Source organism: Macrobrachium nipponense, chromosome 20 (genome assembly GCF_015104395.2).
Source record: "Macrobrachium nipponense isolate FS-2020 chromosome 20, ASM1510439v2, whole genome shotgun sequence".
In the NCBI taxonomy this organism is placed as follows: domain Eukaryota; kingdom Metazoa; phylum Arthropoda; class Malacostraca; order Decapoda; family Palaemonidae; genus Macrobrachium; species Macrobrachium nipponense.
The window spans coordinates 21,791,944-21,810,394 of NC_061089.1; the positions used below are offsets into that span (position 1 = coordinate 21,791,944).

The 18,451-nt window shown below is 35.2% G+C and overlaps 2 protein-coding genes across 2 annotated transcripts; both read left to right on the forward strand.

Moving 5' to 3' along the window:
* Positions 1-1,749: 1,749 nt before the first annotated feature.
* Positions 1,750-4,768, forward strand: LOC135220789 (uncharacterized). The gene is made up of 3 exons (XM_064258279.1): positions 1,750-1,805; positions 3,760-3,870; positions 4,132-4,768. Exons 2-3 carry the CDS (start codon positions 3,765-3,767, stop codon positions 4,452-4,454), a joined length of 429 nt encoding a protein of 142 aa, XP_064114349.1. The 5' UTR covers positions 1,750-1,805; positions 3,760-3,764; the 3' UTR covers positions 4,455-4,768.
* Positions 4,769-14,449: 9,681 nt separating this feature from the next.
* On the forward strand, positions 14,450-16,245 carry LOC135220791 (uncharacterized). The gene is made up of 3 exons (XM_064258291.1): positions 14,450-14,503; positions 15,213-15,323; positions 15,578-16,245. The coding sequence occupies exons 2-3, from the start codon at positions 15,218-15,220 to the stop codon at positions 15,898-15,900; spliced, it is 429 nt and encodes a 142-aa protein (XP_064114361.1). The 5' UTR covers positions 14,450-14,503; positions 15,213-15,217; the 3' UTR covers positions 15,901-16,245.
* The last annotated feature ends 2,206 nt before the right edge of the window (positions 16,246-18,451 follow it).

Consider the following 18,451-nt stretch of genomic DNA (forward strand, 5'->3'; position numbering starts at 1 on the left):
GTTTGCCCTCAGTGACCCAACGTCGTTGTATAAGAGTGAGAGGATTTTTTTTCCCCTCTTGAGGACCTTTGCCCACAAAGCAGGGTAGTCTTAGCCCGGCCATTTCAGGGGGCTGTCCAGGGGATTTACCAGGGACTACCATCTATGACTGTAATTATGGCCTAAATATTTCGGGTCGAGTACCTGTAAATGATACCTTTTTGCAACATTTATCCTTTCAGCCCTCTGGATTATAAACCATATATTGTATGGTCAAGCCGTGAGGTATTTCGATTGCGTTGAAGTGAAGCAATACCATGATAGCAAGAATTTTGATTGTTTAAAAGACACATTTATGCGTAATAAAGTCCCCGATTGTGATAAATGTGTTAAATTGAAATGTAAAAGAAAATGAAAATATATAAAATATTTCGTACTTACCTTTCCGATTTTGAGCTGTGAATGATGAAAATAATTAACGAATTATATAAAACTATTCCGCGGTCGGAACAGATTCACACTATAGCAAAAATAATCTTATCTAGAACATTAATAACTACGACGAAGATTGTAAAATTTTTTTTCAAAACTACGTTACGAATGAAATATAAATGTGTACATGCGTGTTAGGGAATGAAGTAATTTTTAATAAAAAATCGTGAAGAAAAATAAAAGGATAACATTCTCATGCGTGCATTTACTTTCTTTTAACTGTGAACGAAGTACTCTAAAAATAAAAATATTGCAGTTCACTTCAAATAAAGACTTAATATATTCAGTTTTACTTTTCTAAAAGAGAACTATCACCCTATTAGATTGACCGTGATAACATTCGAAGATTTCAAACCTACTTGTTGCTATTATCTTCACCATTAATCATGAAGTAGATAGTAAAACTAGGAATAAAATACGATATATTATCATTGGAAGGCCATGGGCTTCAGGCATGATTCAATAGCTAAGTTATGAATGCGGCAGTGATTTTGTGTTGTTTATTCATCAAACTCTTGAGTGGAAATGAAATATATATATATATATATATATATACTAATTAATATATATATATATATATATTATATATATATATATAATATTAATATAATATATATATATATAATATATTATATATATGATATATATATATATATATATATATATATATATATTATATAGATATATATATTTTTTTATAATAGTTATATATTATTAGATATATTACCATTATAATATAATATATATATTATATTATATAAAATATTATTTTTATAAGTATATATATGTGATATCATATAATTCATAAAAAAAAAAGATAGGGAGAAACGATTCTCCAACAACCAAGTGGCAGATCTCACGTTCGCTTCTTCTCCAGTTGCTATGAGCAAATGGGGCATGATGATGGGATAAGAGAGTTGTGGTGGGGGGGAGGGGGTTGGTTACTGCCGGCATATGAGTGGACCTGCTGCTCGTTCGCAGTCTGGCCCACTTACGCAATCTATGGAATTCCAACCGTAAGATTCCTGGGAATTTACAGTTTTGCAGGTGCTAAATTATATTTTCCTATTTCGTATCGAAATGTACTGCACGATGGTAATAATTTACAGCATTTCTTCATCACATATTATTGCTCCCAGTTCTAGAACAGAGTCGATGCAATACGATAGAATGTGCTCTCTTGACCTGCGTAGAAGAAAAAGAATAAACAATTGGGTAAGTGGCATCTCACCCTGTCTGGTTTCCGTCTCAGGATATAAACAACTCGACATCGTCTGTCTGTATCAAAGACCTTCTTGTTCTCAATAGCAGCAACAACGTGAAGACGACTTGAGGTAAGAATTGAGACAACAAAAAATCACATGGTTACTGTTCAGTATTTCTGAGCTTCTTAGACGAGATTTAATTAAACACGTTCATCGCATATTTAATATAAATTGTTGATCAATAAAACTTGTATTTACAATGTGATATTTTCCACTTGAAAATGAACATAATTTGACATACTTTAAGGCATTTAAAGCCATTTCAGTACTTCTGAGATTATTATATTACCCGCTGACACTAAACCCCATCGATTCTAAAAAATTCTTTTGACTGCTTAAAAATGTGAATGAAGAAGATTGAAATTAGATATTACATCCGTTTCAGTCCTGTTTCTATGCTTCTTATTTTCTTTTATTCTTAACGTATCATGTTAAAGAGAGTGAAATGTCGTCTTACCGTGTTGTTTATGGATTTTAAGTGAGATTTTTCATTTTTTAAGAAAATTTCTCCTACTATGAGATTCAGGGTCTCTGTAACACGGTTTTTTGGACTTTGCTACTTGTCAAAGCATCGGATGTAGCTGAAAGTTGACATATGTATATTTTACAACCACACACAAATTTTGTCAGCATTATCAATAACCTAAACCCGATAGTTTTAATTTTTATAGAGTAAAAATGATCCAGCCGACGCCATGGCCAATGATTACGAGCCAAGAGTCGAAAAACATTCATTACGTAAGCAAGGTAAACAAACACCTTTTGACTAAATGTTGCCCCGCCCATCCACCAGACAGAAATTCCATCGGCTCTGAAACCCAAAGACTTTATGAATGGCGGAACGATACATAGATGTGGGTGGGGTATCAGTGCTAGCATAGTAATACTACTGTAGCAGTAGTGCCGCAACAGTATAGCAGTAATATATATGAATTAAACGTTTAGACCAACTGCTGGGATCCTTGAGGATCATTTAGCACTTCTTACAACTACTCGAAAAATTAGTTTTTATAGCCAGAAGTTAAATTTTCTAATCCAACAATACCCATGGTAGCCTTCAGTGTTATCCTGAATTATAACGAGGCGAAAGTGGGTGGAGCCTCATGGTTATCATTCTGACGATAATTATTGGTGAAGGTTTAAAGCCAATATACGGTAACGGCTATTTTCCTTCAGTAAATAGGTAGATAGCCAATAAATAAAAATTGCTTGACATTGGATATAGCAGTTATCAAATCAAGCTTGTCTACTATATTTTTGGTAATTACCAACTATTCCCTACATCTTGTCAATCTGATTGTGACCTATAAAGTAGACTGTAATTTCTTTTGAAACTTATTTTGGGAGTTAGACTAATAATCGAAGTGTTTTTGTATTTATTAACATATTTTGTTGGTTTGTTCATTATGACAATTATCAGTGGAGAGGTTCCAGAGTTCATAAAGGTGTACTGCTTTGCTTGTATTTAAATTTGTATGTCATTGTTGCCAGAGGTTTAGCCTTCGTTACGTATAGCCAATCATCCATCGAGAAAGAGGGAAGAAATGATGTAATAAGTTACGTAACGAGTGCGTTCGAAACCTTTTCTCTGAGTAAGTTGGCCCGTTTTCAAAAAAGGTCACTTTTACATTATAAGTACCAAATTTATTCAACCTACGTAGTGCAGAATACACTCAAAATTTATGTGTTGTATAATATGTATTCTGAATAAGAGTTATATTTATGAAATGCATAGATAAAAAGTTATTGCGAAAAAACCGTGTTACAGAGGCCCTGAATCTCATAGTAAATTCTTGCGCATCAATGAAGAAAATTTATTGAGAATTTATTGAGAATTTTAAAAATTCATAATTTTACTCTCGGAAAAATAACAGAAATATTCGGATATACGGTTTGGTATATTATCCCGAGAATAGTTTCGCTATTTCCAACTAGACGCTAAAACAGATATATTCCTCCAAGTTCTTTGACAAGTGAAAACAGAACATTTCCAACTAAACATTTCCTATCTTTTCCATTACAGCAAAGATGAAGTTCCTAATTGTAGCCTCCTTCTGCGTTGCTGTGGCTCTTGGCCAGAATGTGATTCAGTCAAAACCAAATGTTAGAAATCTGCCTGCAGACGTCCGTCCACGTTAGTATTTTTCATAATTGTTTCTATAATTGATAAATTGTCAAGAAATACATTACAATAAGCCTTGAATTAATCGTCCCTGTTCATTTCATAGCTTCCTCCATGAAACAACCTCTGTTCTTGGGTTGTTTCCAAAATATGTAAAGTAAAGTAATTGAATATCTATATTTCATGAACTGTCTAAATAATGGCACAGTTTCGTGTATTATCAGGACGAATGTGCTTATCTAAATCATTAATGAATATTATCTCGTCGAACAGAGGCTCCGGGTCAATGCTACGGATTCACTGCCAGAAGGGCCTTCCCTGTGGGTCAGTCTTGGCAACTGACTCCCTTCTGTGGCAGAGCCACTTGCCTCCAGCAAGGGAACCAGCTGTTCGAAAAGGTGGAAGACTGCGGCTTTGAGCCCAAGCCATCTCCTGGCTGCCGAGTCGTGAACGAAGCCGACCAAGCTAAGCCATACCCAGCCTGCTGCCCCGCGTACCAATGCCAGCCAGGTGCCACCCTTCAGTACCCAACTGAGCAAGAACTGAGGGCTGCTGCTCAGCAAAATGCTCAAGCTGCACAGGGTGCACAAGGATAATTACTCGGTCACAAAAAGTCAGTCTTCAAGGAGCTTCAATGTACCAAGAGTGTAACTTTTATGACCAAAACAGTTAATTTGCACAGAATCTTCATTCTTCAAAGGACTAACTAATTTCAATAGCACAATAAGCCTTGGGTATTTTATTCAAGGAGCATTCATCGAAAGCATTTCTGTAATCTTTTCTAACTAATATAATGTTTCAGAACATAATCCTACCATACTGATGCATTAGAGTTGATTGTTGAAAGAAATGTTGTAAAAATGCATTTAGCATAGTCTGGAAAATATATTTTTCATACATTAATAAAGGAAATTCCTTCTCTTAATTTTATGTTTCATGAAACCCTTTTTAAATATTCAAGCTTACGAATATGGAGAGAAATTACTGGGATTGTTGCAAAGTGCTTAGAAAAACTTATGGAATATCAATAATACATTTACACACACACACACACACACATACACACACTTCGACTAAAAATCGCGCATTACCTTAGATTTATGGAACTTCACCTTAAAATGTAAAATATTGTTTACCACAAATTAAATACAAGGGCGAATAGGACCAAGAGTGTGAGAATCACGTCATCTTGACGATTGAAAATCTTAACAATATATATATATATATATATATATATATATATATATATATATATATATATATATATATATATATATATATATATAACACATATGATTGCTATTACCTATTTTTACCGTTAAACCGGGTGGTTCTAGATGACATTTACCCTCCGATTTCATCAAAACTTTATTGTTGTAAAGTTGCTAGTTCCATAAGATCCTCTAGATACCTACCACCTTCACCTTACTCACAATTCAGTTGACTTAACCTATAAGGTAAATAATGCACTTCCCAGTTTATTAGTAATAAATGGAATATCAGGAACTGCTCCATGGATGGCTTTAGGTAGATAACACTGAGCCCATGAGGACTTAAATTATCATATATATATAATATATATATAAATATATATATATATATATAGATATAAATATAAATATATATATATATATATATATATATATATATATATGATATATATATATATTTAATTATATATATATATAAATATATATATAAATATTATGGTGTATATATATATGTATATATATATATATATATATATATATATGGGTGGTATATATATATATATATAGTATATATTATATATATATACATAAATATAATATACATATATATATATATATATATATATATATATATTTTATATATATATACATATATATATATATATATATCTATATATTATAATATACATATATATATATTATACAATATATATAATAATATATATAATATAATATATATATAGACATATATATAATAATATATATATATGAATTTTATCACATCACCGTGATTCATATACAACCATTAAGCTACAAATGTCCTATAATATCCAATTCGCTCTACCTTGGAAATAATATATTTTCATATCTGTTAACCGAAGGGGAATTTTTTTGGTTGATAATAAGTTCATCGTCTCGTGGGATTGAACTAATGCATAGAGAAGAACTCAGGACTGCAGTGACGCCTTAATTAAACGACTCGGAGAAGAAGGGAGGTATAAGGTGATATCGAGTCCCACCTGTAAATCAATATCGAACTGAACTCAGGTTTTCTAATTAGAGTCGATATCAACCCACCTCTATCATGTTAACCTTGTAGTGCGTTTGTCGCAAGTAACCATGTATATAAATATATATATATATATATATATATATATATATATATATATATATATATATATATATATATATGTGTGTGTAAGTGTGTGCGTGTGTGTGTGTGTCAAAGGTGATGCGTGAAAGAAAAGATCTAAACTCAATAAATCACCCATCACCCTAACGAATGCTGTTTTGTTTTTCGCTGGTATGCTCTTCGACCCAGCCTATATTAATTCTAAAGAGCAATCAGTCATCTACCCCTCTCTCGACCTAACTTAAACACTAACAATAAATTAAAGACGTTTCTTCACTACTCTCGTACCTTCCTTTGACTTATGGTTTCTAAGAACTTTTCTGGGATGGAGTTGCAAGCCCCATGCTCTTACCCGTCATCATTATAATCCACTACAGTCGACCAACTACTAGGTAATTAACTCGTGGCTGAAATCAAGAGAGATGCAACTTGACCTAAGAAAACCATACTACAGAATTCTTGCTCACGTGAAGTTTGATGGTGAGTAAATAACTAATCGATATTAGAACAGAAAATAACATACATTTTAATAACTTCCGAAACAACGCCGAGTTCTATGCGAAAGAAGTCTCAAAGTATCTTAGTCTAACCTTGAGAAACTGGTCATGAAATAAACGCAAATGAAAAAAGTGAAAAAAAAAAAATCCTCCGCCCCCAAAGGAGGGTACGTTTATTCCCAGTACTTCGACGTCGCCATATAAGGCAGTTGATTTTTGTCCTTTTTTGGGTTAATTGCCCGCCAAGCAGATTTATCTTTGCCCAGCCATTTCGGGGGTGTGTCCAGGGGATTTACCAAAAACTACCGGCAATTACTGCAATTCAGAATTCAAATACCATGGCTCGAGTGCTTGTAGTTTGTAGCCTTGTGTACCTTATCACCCTTATGGATTTTAAACCAGTTACTGAATGGTAAGGCTGTGACATATGTTGATTGCATTGAGGTGAAGCGATACGACAGCTGCATTGATTTAAACTGTTTGAAGAACAATTCGGGGTTTATTGCAGTCCACAAATCATGTTGATTTATAAATCAAGAACAGTTCTTATGATGGAAATGATAAAAAAATTTATGAAGCAAATGTTTACGTAGGATATATATATATATATATATATATATAATATATATATATATATATATATATGTAATGAGGTTATTTCCTCATTATTCATTTGGTAAACGTGTAACTCGAGCGTCAAGGCAAACTAATACACACAGCCCCCCCCCCCCCTCTCTCTCTCTCTCTCTCTCTCGGCAACTCCTCTCTCTCTCTCTCGACAATCTCTTTCTCTCCATTCTGTCAGGTAATCAAAATGACAGTCAAGTTATATAAAAAATAACCATTTATTTAACATTGGAAAGATAGTAAATCAAGTCTAAATCAAGTCTCACAGACTAACTTAATTCAAGTTACCCCACTATCAAAATGTCTAAACAGTAAATATAGTCACACCAAAATGTCTATTATCCATCGGGGACTCTCTGTCCCCCTAAGACTCTCGGTCCCCCTTTGCCAGAACCGTCTGTTTCAAAGACACGAGAAACACACTCGTAAGTACACACACAAGTTTAACAATCAGAGATTAAAGATTGAATATCCTCACAAAAATGTCAAACAGATAACAAGCCACCCCTTTGGCTAAAGTAATTTAACTCACCCATGCAGCCGGACTATTTAAAACACTATATTATAAAAAGACTCCCGGTGAGCACCACGGCATCTTGCCTTTCTTCCAAAGACGCCTCTATCAAGATCCCCCATAGACTTGGGTATCCAACATTTTCAATAGAAGAGGCGCACACGCACATACGAACGCACACTTCGTTAGCGCCTCACAATTACTGGCCGCAACCGGTTTCACAAAGGCACTTTGAGAAGAGTTCACGAGCTGAGTACATTGACTTGTCTAACTATGAAGTTTTATCTCACGCCACCCACAGAAACTATTCGTCAGCTTTCCTCGGGTCGTTGCTTCTCCACATTCCATAGGTCACAGCGAAAACATATTGGCAATATATTATTAATCAAAAACCCTACGCCTTTCACCGCTCGGCCACCTAACCAATGCTAGCCCCCGCCTAGCAAAATTGTTAAATAAAATAGCTTCTATAATATAAAACACATTGGCCGGCATAAATAAAATATAAGTAATAACTGCACGTCTCTGGCATTATAAAATAAAGACTGTTACGCTTTTATCTCCAAATAACACTAGAATTTTCTCTCTTCGGGTTCTTGAATATCCCTCTTTGTCAGCAACTAGCTGAACAGACAGTAGCAGGCTGTAGCAGCTGTAGGAAGACGGAATGCCTCCCTCATTGTAGAAGACCTCTAACGACTTCTGCAGATCCCCAAAAGACACGCTGTAGGATTCTGTAGACTCTCGTGATCACCATCGTGGAAACTCTTGTAATCACTACGGACAAAACGACAGCAACCTCTCTGCACGGCTGGTGGACGTCTTGCTAGTGTTGGGAAATGACTTTTTGGTGTGTTAGTATGTCAGTCAAGTCACTGGTCAACCTAAGAAAATTAACCCAGAAATACTACTTCTATCAAACAATGATCTCAAAAGGTCAGAAAACTCCTTTAATATGACTGCTAAATCATAAGTCATTATCATAACTCTCAAAGAAAAAAAAAACATCAAGTTCTCCAACTCAATTCTCCAAACTCACACATCAGCACACACACAACCCAAAAATCACAGCAACTCCACGGACTTCTGCACTCACATTTCAAACTTGAATGTTATCATAAGTAAAAAAAAGAAAAAAGAAAATAATGAGCCCAAGGAAAAAAAAAGAATCACGTAACAAGCCCAGACCCAAAAAATGTTCTCTCAAGCTCTGATATTTGAACAACCCACAAAATCAGTAAAAATCTCCAATGTTTAACAGCAAAAACCCCTTTACTGCCCATACAATTAATCACAATGAGACTTATTGTCAAACTCCCATTAACGTAAGTAGCAACTCCCGAAAAATTACATCTCCCGTCCAAAAAGAAATGCTATTTAAGCTCAATCCCCAATTACATCTCTCATAGGAAAAGGAAGAAAAAAAAATAAAGATAACCACAAGTAGATTTCCCCAATCACAAAATACATAGTACATGTATAATATGCATAACCCCCCGCGTTTTTCCCAAGAAATGTCCCATGTAAAGTTACGGAATTTCTCGACATCGCAACTCTATCGACCAACAAGGCCAGAAAGCAAACTCTTACCCATGCGCTTTCATGAAATGCTATTGTCAACATTTCCAGATATTGCAAAAACTTTGATCAGTCGCCACTAAAGGAAAAGAGTCAGCACACGGCTCATCAAATCGCTTGTCAGCAGAAAAATCCACCTGTGGACGTGTACTCAAACAGCAGCACAAAAAATGTCTAGTCAGACACACAAGTTTGGAAACTCATGATTCTATAGAAAAAGGTCTATCTAATGTATTTCACAGAATTAACTCCAGGATATGACTAATGTGTTCAAACATTTGTCTTAAAGACTTAACTCTCAACATGACACAGCCCAATTATATGCCTCCAAAAATAATATACTTGTGAACATAAAAAATGCACCCATCTCCATAGGACTCGTAATGCAGTAATGCCACTCGCCTCTAAATAGTCACGAAATCAAAGAGAAAGAACCACAGAAATCTTCTCTTGGCTCGAAAAAAAACTCCATAACCACAAAAAAGGGTCACCCGCCAAAGATTAATTCCAACTCCATATATAATTATGTGACACCATATTAATAAGAAGAGCACTCCGGTGAAAAAGAAATATTTCCTCCATTTGGTTAAAAACCACATCCACATATATTTTTCTCTTATTTCTCCGATAGCCATATGTTAATAAAAAAACACCACTCCAGGAATAAAGAATAATCACCTCTATTTCGGCAAATACAAAATATTTACCTCTATTTCCCCAATACTCCATGTGGAATAAAACAAGGCTCCAAAAAATATATCTCCAAAAAGGAATATAAAAAAATTAAATCCTATCTCCAAAAAAAATGTGCACTCAAGGCAACTAGCTCACACACTCACAAATATTGCCCCATAATCTCCAAATATGTGTCTCCATTTGCAACAAAGATGGCTGCAAAATAATTGAACTAAACATAGCTCTCATCACCATTGGCAAATATCAAAATGGCCAAAAATATATCTCCAATATATTATATCTCAAATTATAACTCCAAAATAATATACCTCAATTCTCCTGGGAATAACTCAATATTATAGTAAAAAACTATAAAACTCTTTCCGTTTAGCATAATTGCTAAAAAAGGGCAAAAACTCGGCAAATAAAAACTGTCTAGAAAATTCTAGAAAAAATCACCAATGTGCCACAACTCATTATAACAGAACTCCAAATTCAAAGTGTCTTAGCCAAGACTTCTCCATATGCACTACGACATAGGCCATTAGAAAACTTAACCAAGTTTCCTATCTCTCACAAAGTTGTCACAAATACAATAAAGGTATTGTGCAAGAAAACTCACAATTTCTGGAACACAAATATCCAGAGAAAAAATAGTGCCATTACGTATGCATTCAAAACATGCAAGAATTCTCCCGTAAATCTCACTGCAGCATCAAATAGCTGAAACACAAACATGTTCCCGAATAATGACTCTAAGTCACGAACTGAGATATTAGAAAATATTCACACCAACTGGAGAGAAAAAATAAATTCAAATTCACCCTTGGTAAAGAAAACTTGTGTGAGCGATGGCTAACTTCCAAAAAAGGAGAAAAGAAAAATCTACGGCATTATTAACTATCTCTCGTAACTCACTAGATGTCAAGCAATTATCTGCTGAACTCATAAAAAAAAGAAAAAACAAAAATAATGTGTTGTTAGTTCCTCCCAAATTCAAAAAAAGATTTCACCTCCCTTGATAGCATTACAACACCCACGTATTAGTATAAAAAAAATCAGTATCAGAAATATCATTATCACAAAATCACCAATAAATTCCTATTATCAAAATCACCAGTATCAGTATAAAAAAAAATATCACCAATGTTAATGCTTGTCCATTCTCCAAAAATTCAGCAAAAAAATTCAGCAAAAGTTCAGCAAGATTCAACACAATTCACCAAGATTCAGCCAGATTCATCAAGATTCAGCAAAACTCATCCTCGTGAATGACCAAAATATTCTCCAAAGTTACAAAAACTCAACAAATAATTAAGATAAAACTTTTCCCATTAATTCATCGTAATAATTCTCCATGAATAATTATCTGTAATAATTATAAAATAATCTCCCATGAAATATCTCAAATCTCTCGTAAAACAAGTCTCCCGTAATGATAATTATACTTAAGCAACCCTCCCGTGACACATCTCAAGTATAATAATTATTAATAATAATAATAATTCTCCACAGCAATAATTCTCTTGCAAAGATCTCAAGTAAGGGTGTAATTCAAAATAGCACACAACAGTAATGCTGAACCTCATGACACACAATTTCTCCAGATGCAACACCATGATATACCACCATTGCCACACCCACACAGACACAACACCATTCACGGCATCGGGCATCACCATACATCACCACTCGGCACCATTTTCAAAGTAATCTCTCCAACACAATAAAAAAAATAATAATAATATGTGTATCCCCATTATATTTGTGTCTTCCAAGGCATAAGGAAAACGTACACCCATACAATGCATTTCAATTCTCTTTTTATTTCCTTTTCTCTTCATCCAAGAGAGAAAAATATCTTTTCTAAAAGAAAGACTCTACGGGCGTTTCACTTCATCAACTAATCAATCAGCTGATGTCTTAGTATTCATTGTCAAGGCCAGACTTGTCTTCAACAGCCCGACAAAGAAAAAAAAAGAAAGGAGGAGTTCACCCACTGAGAAAAAAAAAGTTTCTCCCCCCCAATGAGCATTGAAACATCCCTCAGTCAAGGGACAGAACAACCTGAGGCATGCCAGTTGTCCCCTCTCCTTGCAATCCCCTCTTAGGGAGGCCAGTAGTCCCCTCGCATGCACTATCCCTTAGGCAAGCAGTACCCGCCATGCAATGCCTTCCTGCGCCAGTTAGCAGAAATGTGCTGAGCCCATAAAATTGTGTGGCCGTTCTGTCTCCAAGCGAAATATGCTATCCAAGCACAGTTCACATGCATGAAAAAAAACATCTTTATACACCCTTGTATTAAACAAAGACGAATACGTCTATTATAAACACGTGCAAATAAAGAAAACACGTCACTTCTGCTACTATGGGCAAAGAAAAAACAAATTTTTTTTTTTTTTACCTCTTAAACCAATCCCATAACCCTGAAATATTTAAAAAAAAACCCTCCCCCACAAAACCATAGTTTTTAACACTCACCACTCCATAATGGGAACAAAAAGAACTCGGAATTCACGTAATGCACTAATAACAACACCCGCACGGGTATCTCGGGATGCACTCGACATTACACACAGAAGTCATACTGAGTGCTGCTGCAACTAGTAGGCAGACTGCATGGGCCAAATGCTGAGTCCAATAAAATCCTTCCCACTCCCCTTTGCGCAGTTAACAGATAGATATTTCTCATTTTTTCTCACTAGTAACTGAAAACTAACAGTTTAACAACTTTCTACAATCCCACAAAGGCTTTGTCGTTCGAAAACTATCGCTAAGCCATAACCCCTTTATTTTCTAACTGGTCACCTATCTCTTCATTGGCGTTCCCAGGCATAAAAAAAAAAACTTTTATACCCCTTTCTCACAAGCTGCCACCAAAACCCTGTAATGAGGTTATTTCCTCATTATTCATTTGGTAAACGTGTAACTCGAGCGTCAAGGCAAACTAATACACACAGCTCTCTCTCTCTCTCTCTCCGCAACTCCTCTCTCTCTCTCTCTCTCCGACAATCTCTTTCTCTCCATTCTGTCAGGTAATCAAAATGACAGTCAAGTTATATAAAAAATAACCATTTATTTAACAATGGAAAGACAGTAAATCAAGTCTAAATCAAGTCTCACAGACTAACTTAATTCAAGTTACCCCACTATCAAAATGTCTAAACAGTAAATATAGTCACACCAAAATGTCTATTATCCATCGGGGACTCTCTGTCCCCCTAAGACTCTCGGTCCCCCTTTGCCAGAACCGTCTGTTTCAAAGACACGAGAAACACACTCGTAAGTACACACACAAGTTTAACAATCAGAGATTAAAGATTGAATATCCTCACATAAATGTCAAACAGATAACAAGCCACCCCTTTGGCTAAAGTAATTTAACTCACTCATGCAGCCAGACTATTTAAAGCACTATATTATAAAAAGACTCCCGGTGAGCACCACGGCATCTTGCCTTTCTTCCAAAGACGCCTCTATCAAGATCCCCCATAGACTTGGGTATCTAACATTTTCAATAGAAGAGGTGCACACGCACATACGAACGCACACTTCGTTAGCGCCTCACAATTACTGGCCGCAACCAGTTTCACAAAGGCACTTTGAGAAGAGTTCACGAACTGAGTACATTGACTTGTCTAACTATGCAGTTTTATCTCACGCCACCCACAGAAACTATTCGTCAGCTTTCCTCGGGTCGTTGCTTCTCCACATTCCATAGGTCACAGTGAACATATTGGCAATATATTATTAATCAAAAACCCTAGGCCTTTCATAATTATATATATTTTTATATTATAATCATATATATATATATATCTATATATATATATATATATATATATTATATATATATATATATATTGTCAGTTAATCTAAAGTACCAGTGCGTCAATTGATTTCATTACTGACAAAAAACTAAGAAATTACAATTTTCCTACAAACGTTTGGCTGATCCCACGTACGCTTCTTCTTCTCCTCTTGCTAAGAGAGGTATTAGGGTGGGGTACTGAGGGGTACCTACCGGAGGGTGACTGAGTGGACCTGCCGCTCTTTCGCAACCAAGCCCACTTGTATAATGCTTGGAATCCCAGCCGTAAGATTCTTGGGAATTTACAGCTTTGCAGGTGCCAAATTATATTCTCATATTTCGTACCGAACTGTAATTCATAACAATAATAACTAATTGCATTTCTTCATCGATCATTGTTCCTAGTTACGGAACAAAGACGATAAAATACGACAGACTGTTCTTTCTGGCTGCGTGAGAACAATAGAGTAAAAAAATTGGGTATGTGGCATCTCGCCCGATCTTTCTTTCGTCTCAGGATATAAACAACCGGGCATCGTCTGTCTGTATCAAAGACACCGTTCGTTCTTCAGAGAAGCAACAACGTGAAAACGAGCTGAGGTAAGAGTTGAGACAACTAAGAATCGTGAGGTCATTGTCCCATGTTCCTGACCTTCTTAGACGATGTTAATCAACTAATTCATTACATGTTTATCATAGATCAATATTCTATAAAAGTTATTTTCCCGAGTCTTAACATTTTTTATTCACGTTGTGATATCTTTCCACTTGAAAATATGAATACATATAACTACTCCATGGCAATAAAAAGTCCATGTAGTTATTTAGAAACACGTTTGTTTTCACTTTTGCTGACACTGAATTCTATGGTTAATATTCCTACTATTAGCTGTTTATAAATGGGAACGCAGAAGATTAATTCTGTTGTTATTCAAGGAAGCTAAATGTCCTCTTTCGGAGTGTATTATGGAATTTCAGTAAGATATTTCACTGTTTAAGAGAGGGGCTTCGAATTTCTCTTTTACATCAATAGAAATGATAATTTTCTGATCTTAAAACTTACTGATCTTACATTACTAAAATAACTGTTGAATTCGGATATTGTTTATTATATTACACTAGAAAGTGTTTGGTTATTTTGGACAATAAACGACAGGAAACATTATTGCTGCAGGAATCAGTGCGCTTACAAAGACGCTTCAGACAAGCATGTGTCATAAACACAATAGTTCATTGTAATACATGAATTCCATAACAAAGTGAAAACAGAACATTTCTAACTAAACATTTCCTTTCCTTTTCATTACAGCTAACATGAAGTTCCTAATTGTAGCCTCCTTCTGCGTTGCTGTGGCTCTTGGCCAGAATGTGATTCAGTCAAATCCAAACGTGCGAAATCTGCCTGCTGAAGTCCGCAAAGGTTAGTATTTTTCAAAATTGTTTCTATAATTGAAAAATTATAAAGAAAGACAAATAATTAGTCTTGAATAAATCGTCCCTGTACCTTCCAAAGCTTATTCCATGAAACAACCTACTCTTGGGTTGCATCTAAAATATAGAAGGTAAAATGATTTAATATCTATATTAAATGAACTTTCTAAATCACAACATAATTTCATCCACTATCTAAATGTGCTTATCTAAAGCATTAATGAATATTTTCTCGTCAAACAGAGGCTCCTGGTCAATGCTACGGATTCACTGCCAGAAGGGCCTTCCCTGTGGGCCAGTCTTGGCAACTGGCTCCCTTCTGTGGTAGAGCCACCTGCCTTCAACAAGGAAACCAGCTGTTCGAAAAGGTGGAAGACTGTGGCTTTGAGCCCAAGCCATCTCCCGGCTGCAGAGTCAAGAACGAAGCCGACCAAGCTAAGCCATACCCAGCCTGCTGCCCCGTGTACGAGTGCCAGCCAGGTGCCACCCTTCAATACCCAACTGAGCAAGAACTGAGAGCTGCTGCTCAGCAAAATGCTCAAGCTGCACAGGGTGCACAAGAATAATCACTCGGTCAGAGAGCGTCAGTTTTCAATGAGCAGGACTATAACTGAGCCTTAATGTACAAAGTGTGTACAGTTTATTACCAAAACAGTTAATTTATACAGATTCTTCATCTCTCAGAGGACTAACTAATTTCAATAAGTACAACAAGCCTTGGATAATCTATTCAAGAAATATTCGTCAAAAACGTTCTTATCGCATTTTCAATAGCTTGTGTAATGTTTAAGAACTTGATCCTACCATACTAGCGCGTTAGAGGAAATTGTTGAAGGTTTTTTCTAAAAATGTTACTTTTATTGTTAAAACATATTTTTCAGACGTAATTAATAAAGAGATTTTTTTCCTCATTTCATTGTTTTACGAAATCCTTTCCAAACAATTAAACTTCTCAATTGGGAGGGGAACTACTGAAGGCGTCCCTATATTCTCAGAAAAATAAAAGCAACTATTTTGGTTCGTTAACTGATCAATAGATAACCTACTATACAATTACATAATTCAACGAAAAACACTATAATTGCAATAGATTTTTAGATTCCTTGAGATCAAATCTAGAAATTTTACAAAATAGTAATGGATACAAGGGCGAACATGACGATGGAGAGCATACAAAAAGATATATATATATATACATATATAGATATATAAATATATATATACATATATATATATATAGATAATACATATATACATACAATACATACATACATCATACATACATACATACATATATATATACATATATATATATATATATATATATATATATATATATATGTGTGTATATATAGCTGACCAACCCGGTGCTACTTGGGAAAGCTCTGAAGGACTCAGAAAGAATTTCCTACACCTCCTTGTACTGGTTGTTTCTTTTAATCAGGAATTCCTGGGGTGACTCTGATTCAGGTATGACTGAGCTGTCTCATTTATCGAGGTATTACTGTATTGGCGGTCATTACTGTAGTAACTGTCCCATCAATCCAGTTATTATTGTGGTGGCAGTTCCGTTTATGCAGGTATTACTGTGGCGACTGTCTCATTTATCCATGCATTACTGTGGTGTCTGTCACCTTGAATCAGCTATTACTATGGTGACTTTGCCTTTTATCCAAGTATTACTGTAGTAACAGTCCATTTTATCCAGACATTAATGTAGTGACTGACCTCCAGGTGTTACTGTTGTGACTGTCCCGTTTATCCAAGCATTACTGTGCTTTCTGCTTCTTTTATCCAGGTATTACTGTGATGACTGTCTCTTTATGCAAGTATTACTGTGGTGGCTGTCCATTTTATCGACTAACTACTTAGGTAGTTAATTCGTGGCTTAAAGCAAGAAGACGCAACGGGGACCCAAGAGAACCTGGCTACTGAGTACCTGCTCTTGTTGAATTTTCAATATAAGTAATTAATTAATCGTTCTTATAATATAGACAAAAAATACCTTTTAACTACATCCGACGCTCGCGATAGAAACCTGAATGGTCTTCGTTACACCTCCAAAAAAAAAAAAAAAAAAAAAAAAAAAAAAATATTCCTAACCAAGAAAGGCAACGTTTATCCCCAGTGACTCAACGTCGTGAGAGGATTTTTTTCCCCCATCATTAGGATAGTTGCCCGCCACCACGTTCATCTTAGCCCGGTTATTTCGAGGGTGGAGGGGGGGGGGTGGTTGGTTGTCCAGCTCTTACTGCAATCAAGACTCCAATGACCTTGACTCGAGGAGTTGTAATTTGTGACCTTTTTTCAGGCTTTATCTTTTCACCCTACTTGACTAGAGACCAATTGTTAGATGGTCAAATTTAAAGAATGGATCTATGTTTATTACAGTAATTCAAACGTCACCTTGAGAAAGGATTTTTTTTTTTTGTGTAAAGTATGCATTAATTTAAATTTAGCAAAATCCTTACATGTTCCATTATTACTCCACCGATTCAATGTTGCAAATAATGACAATAGCACTAGCATTTAATTAAACAAGGCTTGATCCAACTTCCAGCTTACTCGGGCGCGTGTAATATTTTCCCCTTACATATAAGTTATAAACATTATATTCCTAACTTTTAACGTAAATCAAAACGTGCTAATGTCTACAGTCAAATAGCCTTATTTCACCAACGAAAATTAAGATAAATAAGCTTTATTTCATTGGAAATCATTTTTCTGTACTGCTTAACATGCACAGTATTTTATTTTACATTTTAATTCTAATAAAAAACTCATAGATATCCTAACCTAAAATTCCTGTATCTTAACTCAACTCGAAACAACTTTTTCAGACCTTTTTAGTCTCTTCCATAGACCTTTCCTAACCCCAAACAAGATCAACAACAACAAATTAGCTTGCAGGCTTACTCCACAAGTAAGATAAAATTGGTAAAATAAGGTTATTTTCTGAAAAAAATTATAACGACGAAAAATACTGCTTTATTTGTTTGCCGTTTGGCTCCTCGAGCCAATATTAATTCTAAATAGCAATTAGCCATCTACCGCTCCCCTCGAGCAAAGACTTGAGTATTAACAACAGAATAAAGACGTTTGTTAACTGGTCTTGTA

What these genes read in the sequence shown, in the direction of transcription:
- LOC135220789 (XM_064258279.1), top strand. Translation starts at nt 3,765, where the DNA reads ATGAAGTTCCTAATTGTAGCCTCCTTCTGCGTTGCTGTGGCTCTTGGC. An exon ending in GCCTGCAGACGTCCGTCCAC is followed by an intron (nt 3,871 to 4,131) that starts GTTAGTATTTTT and finishes CTCGTCGAACAG; the next exon opens with AGGCTCCGGGTCAATGCTAC.
- LOC135220791 (XM_064258291.1), top strand. Translation starts at nt 15,218, where the DNA reads ATGAAGTTCCTAATTGTAGCCTCCTTCTGCGTTGCTGTGGCTCTTGGC. An exon ending in GCCTGCTGAAGTCCGCAAAG is followed by an intron (nt 15,324 to 15,577) that starts GTTAGTATTTTT and finishes CTCGTCAAACAG; the next exon opens with AGGCTCCTGGTCAATGCTAC.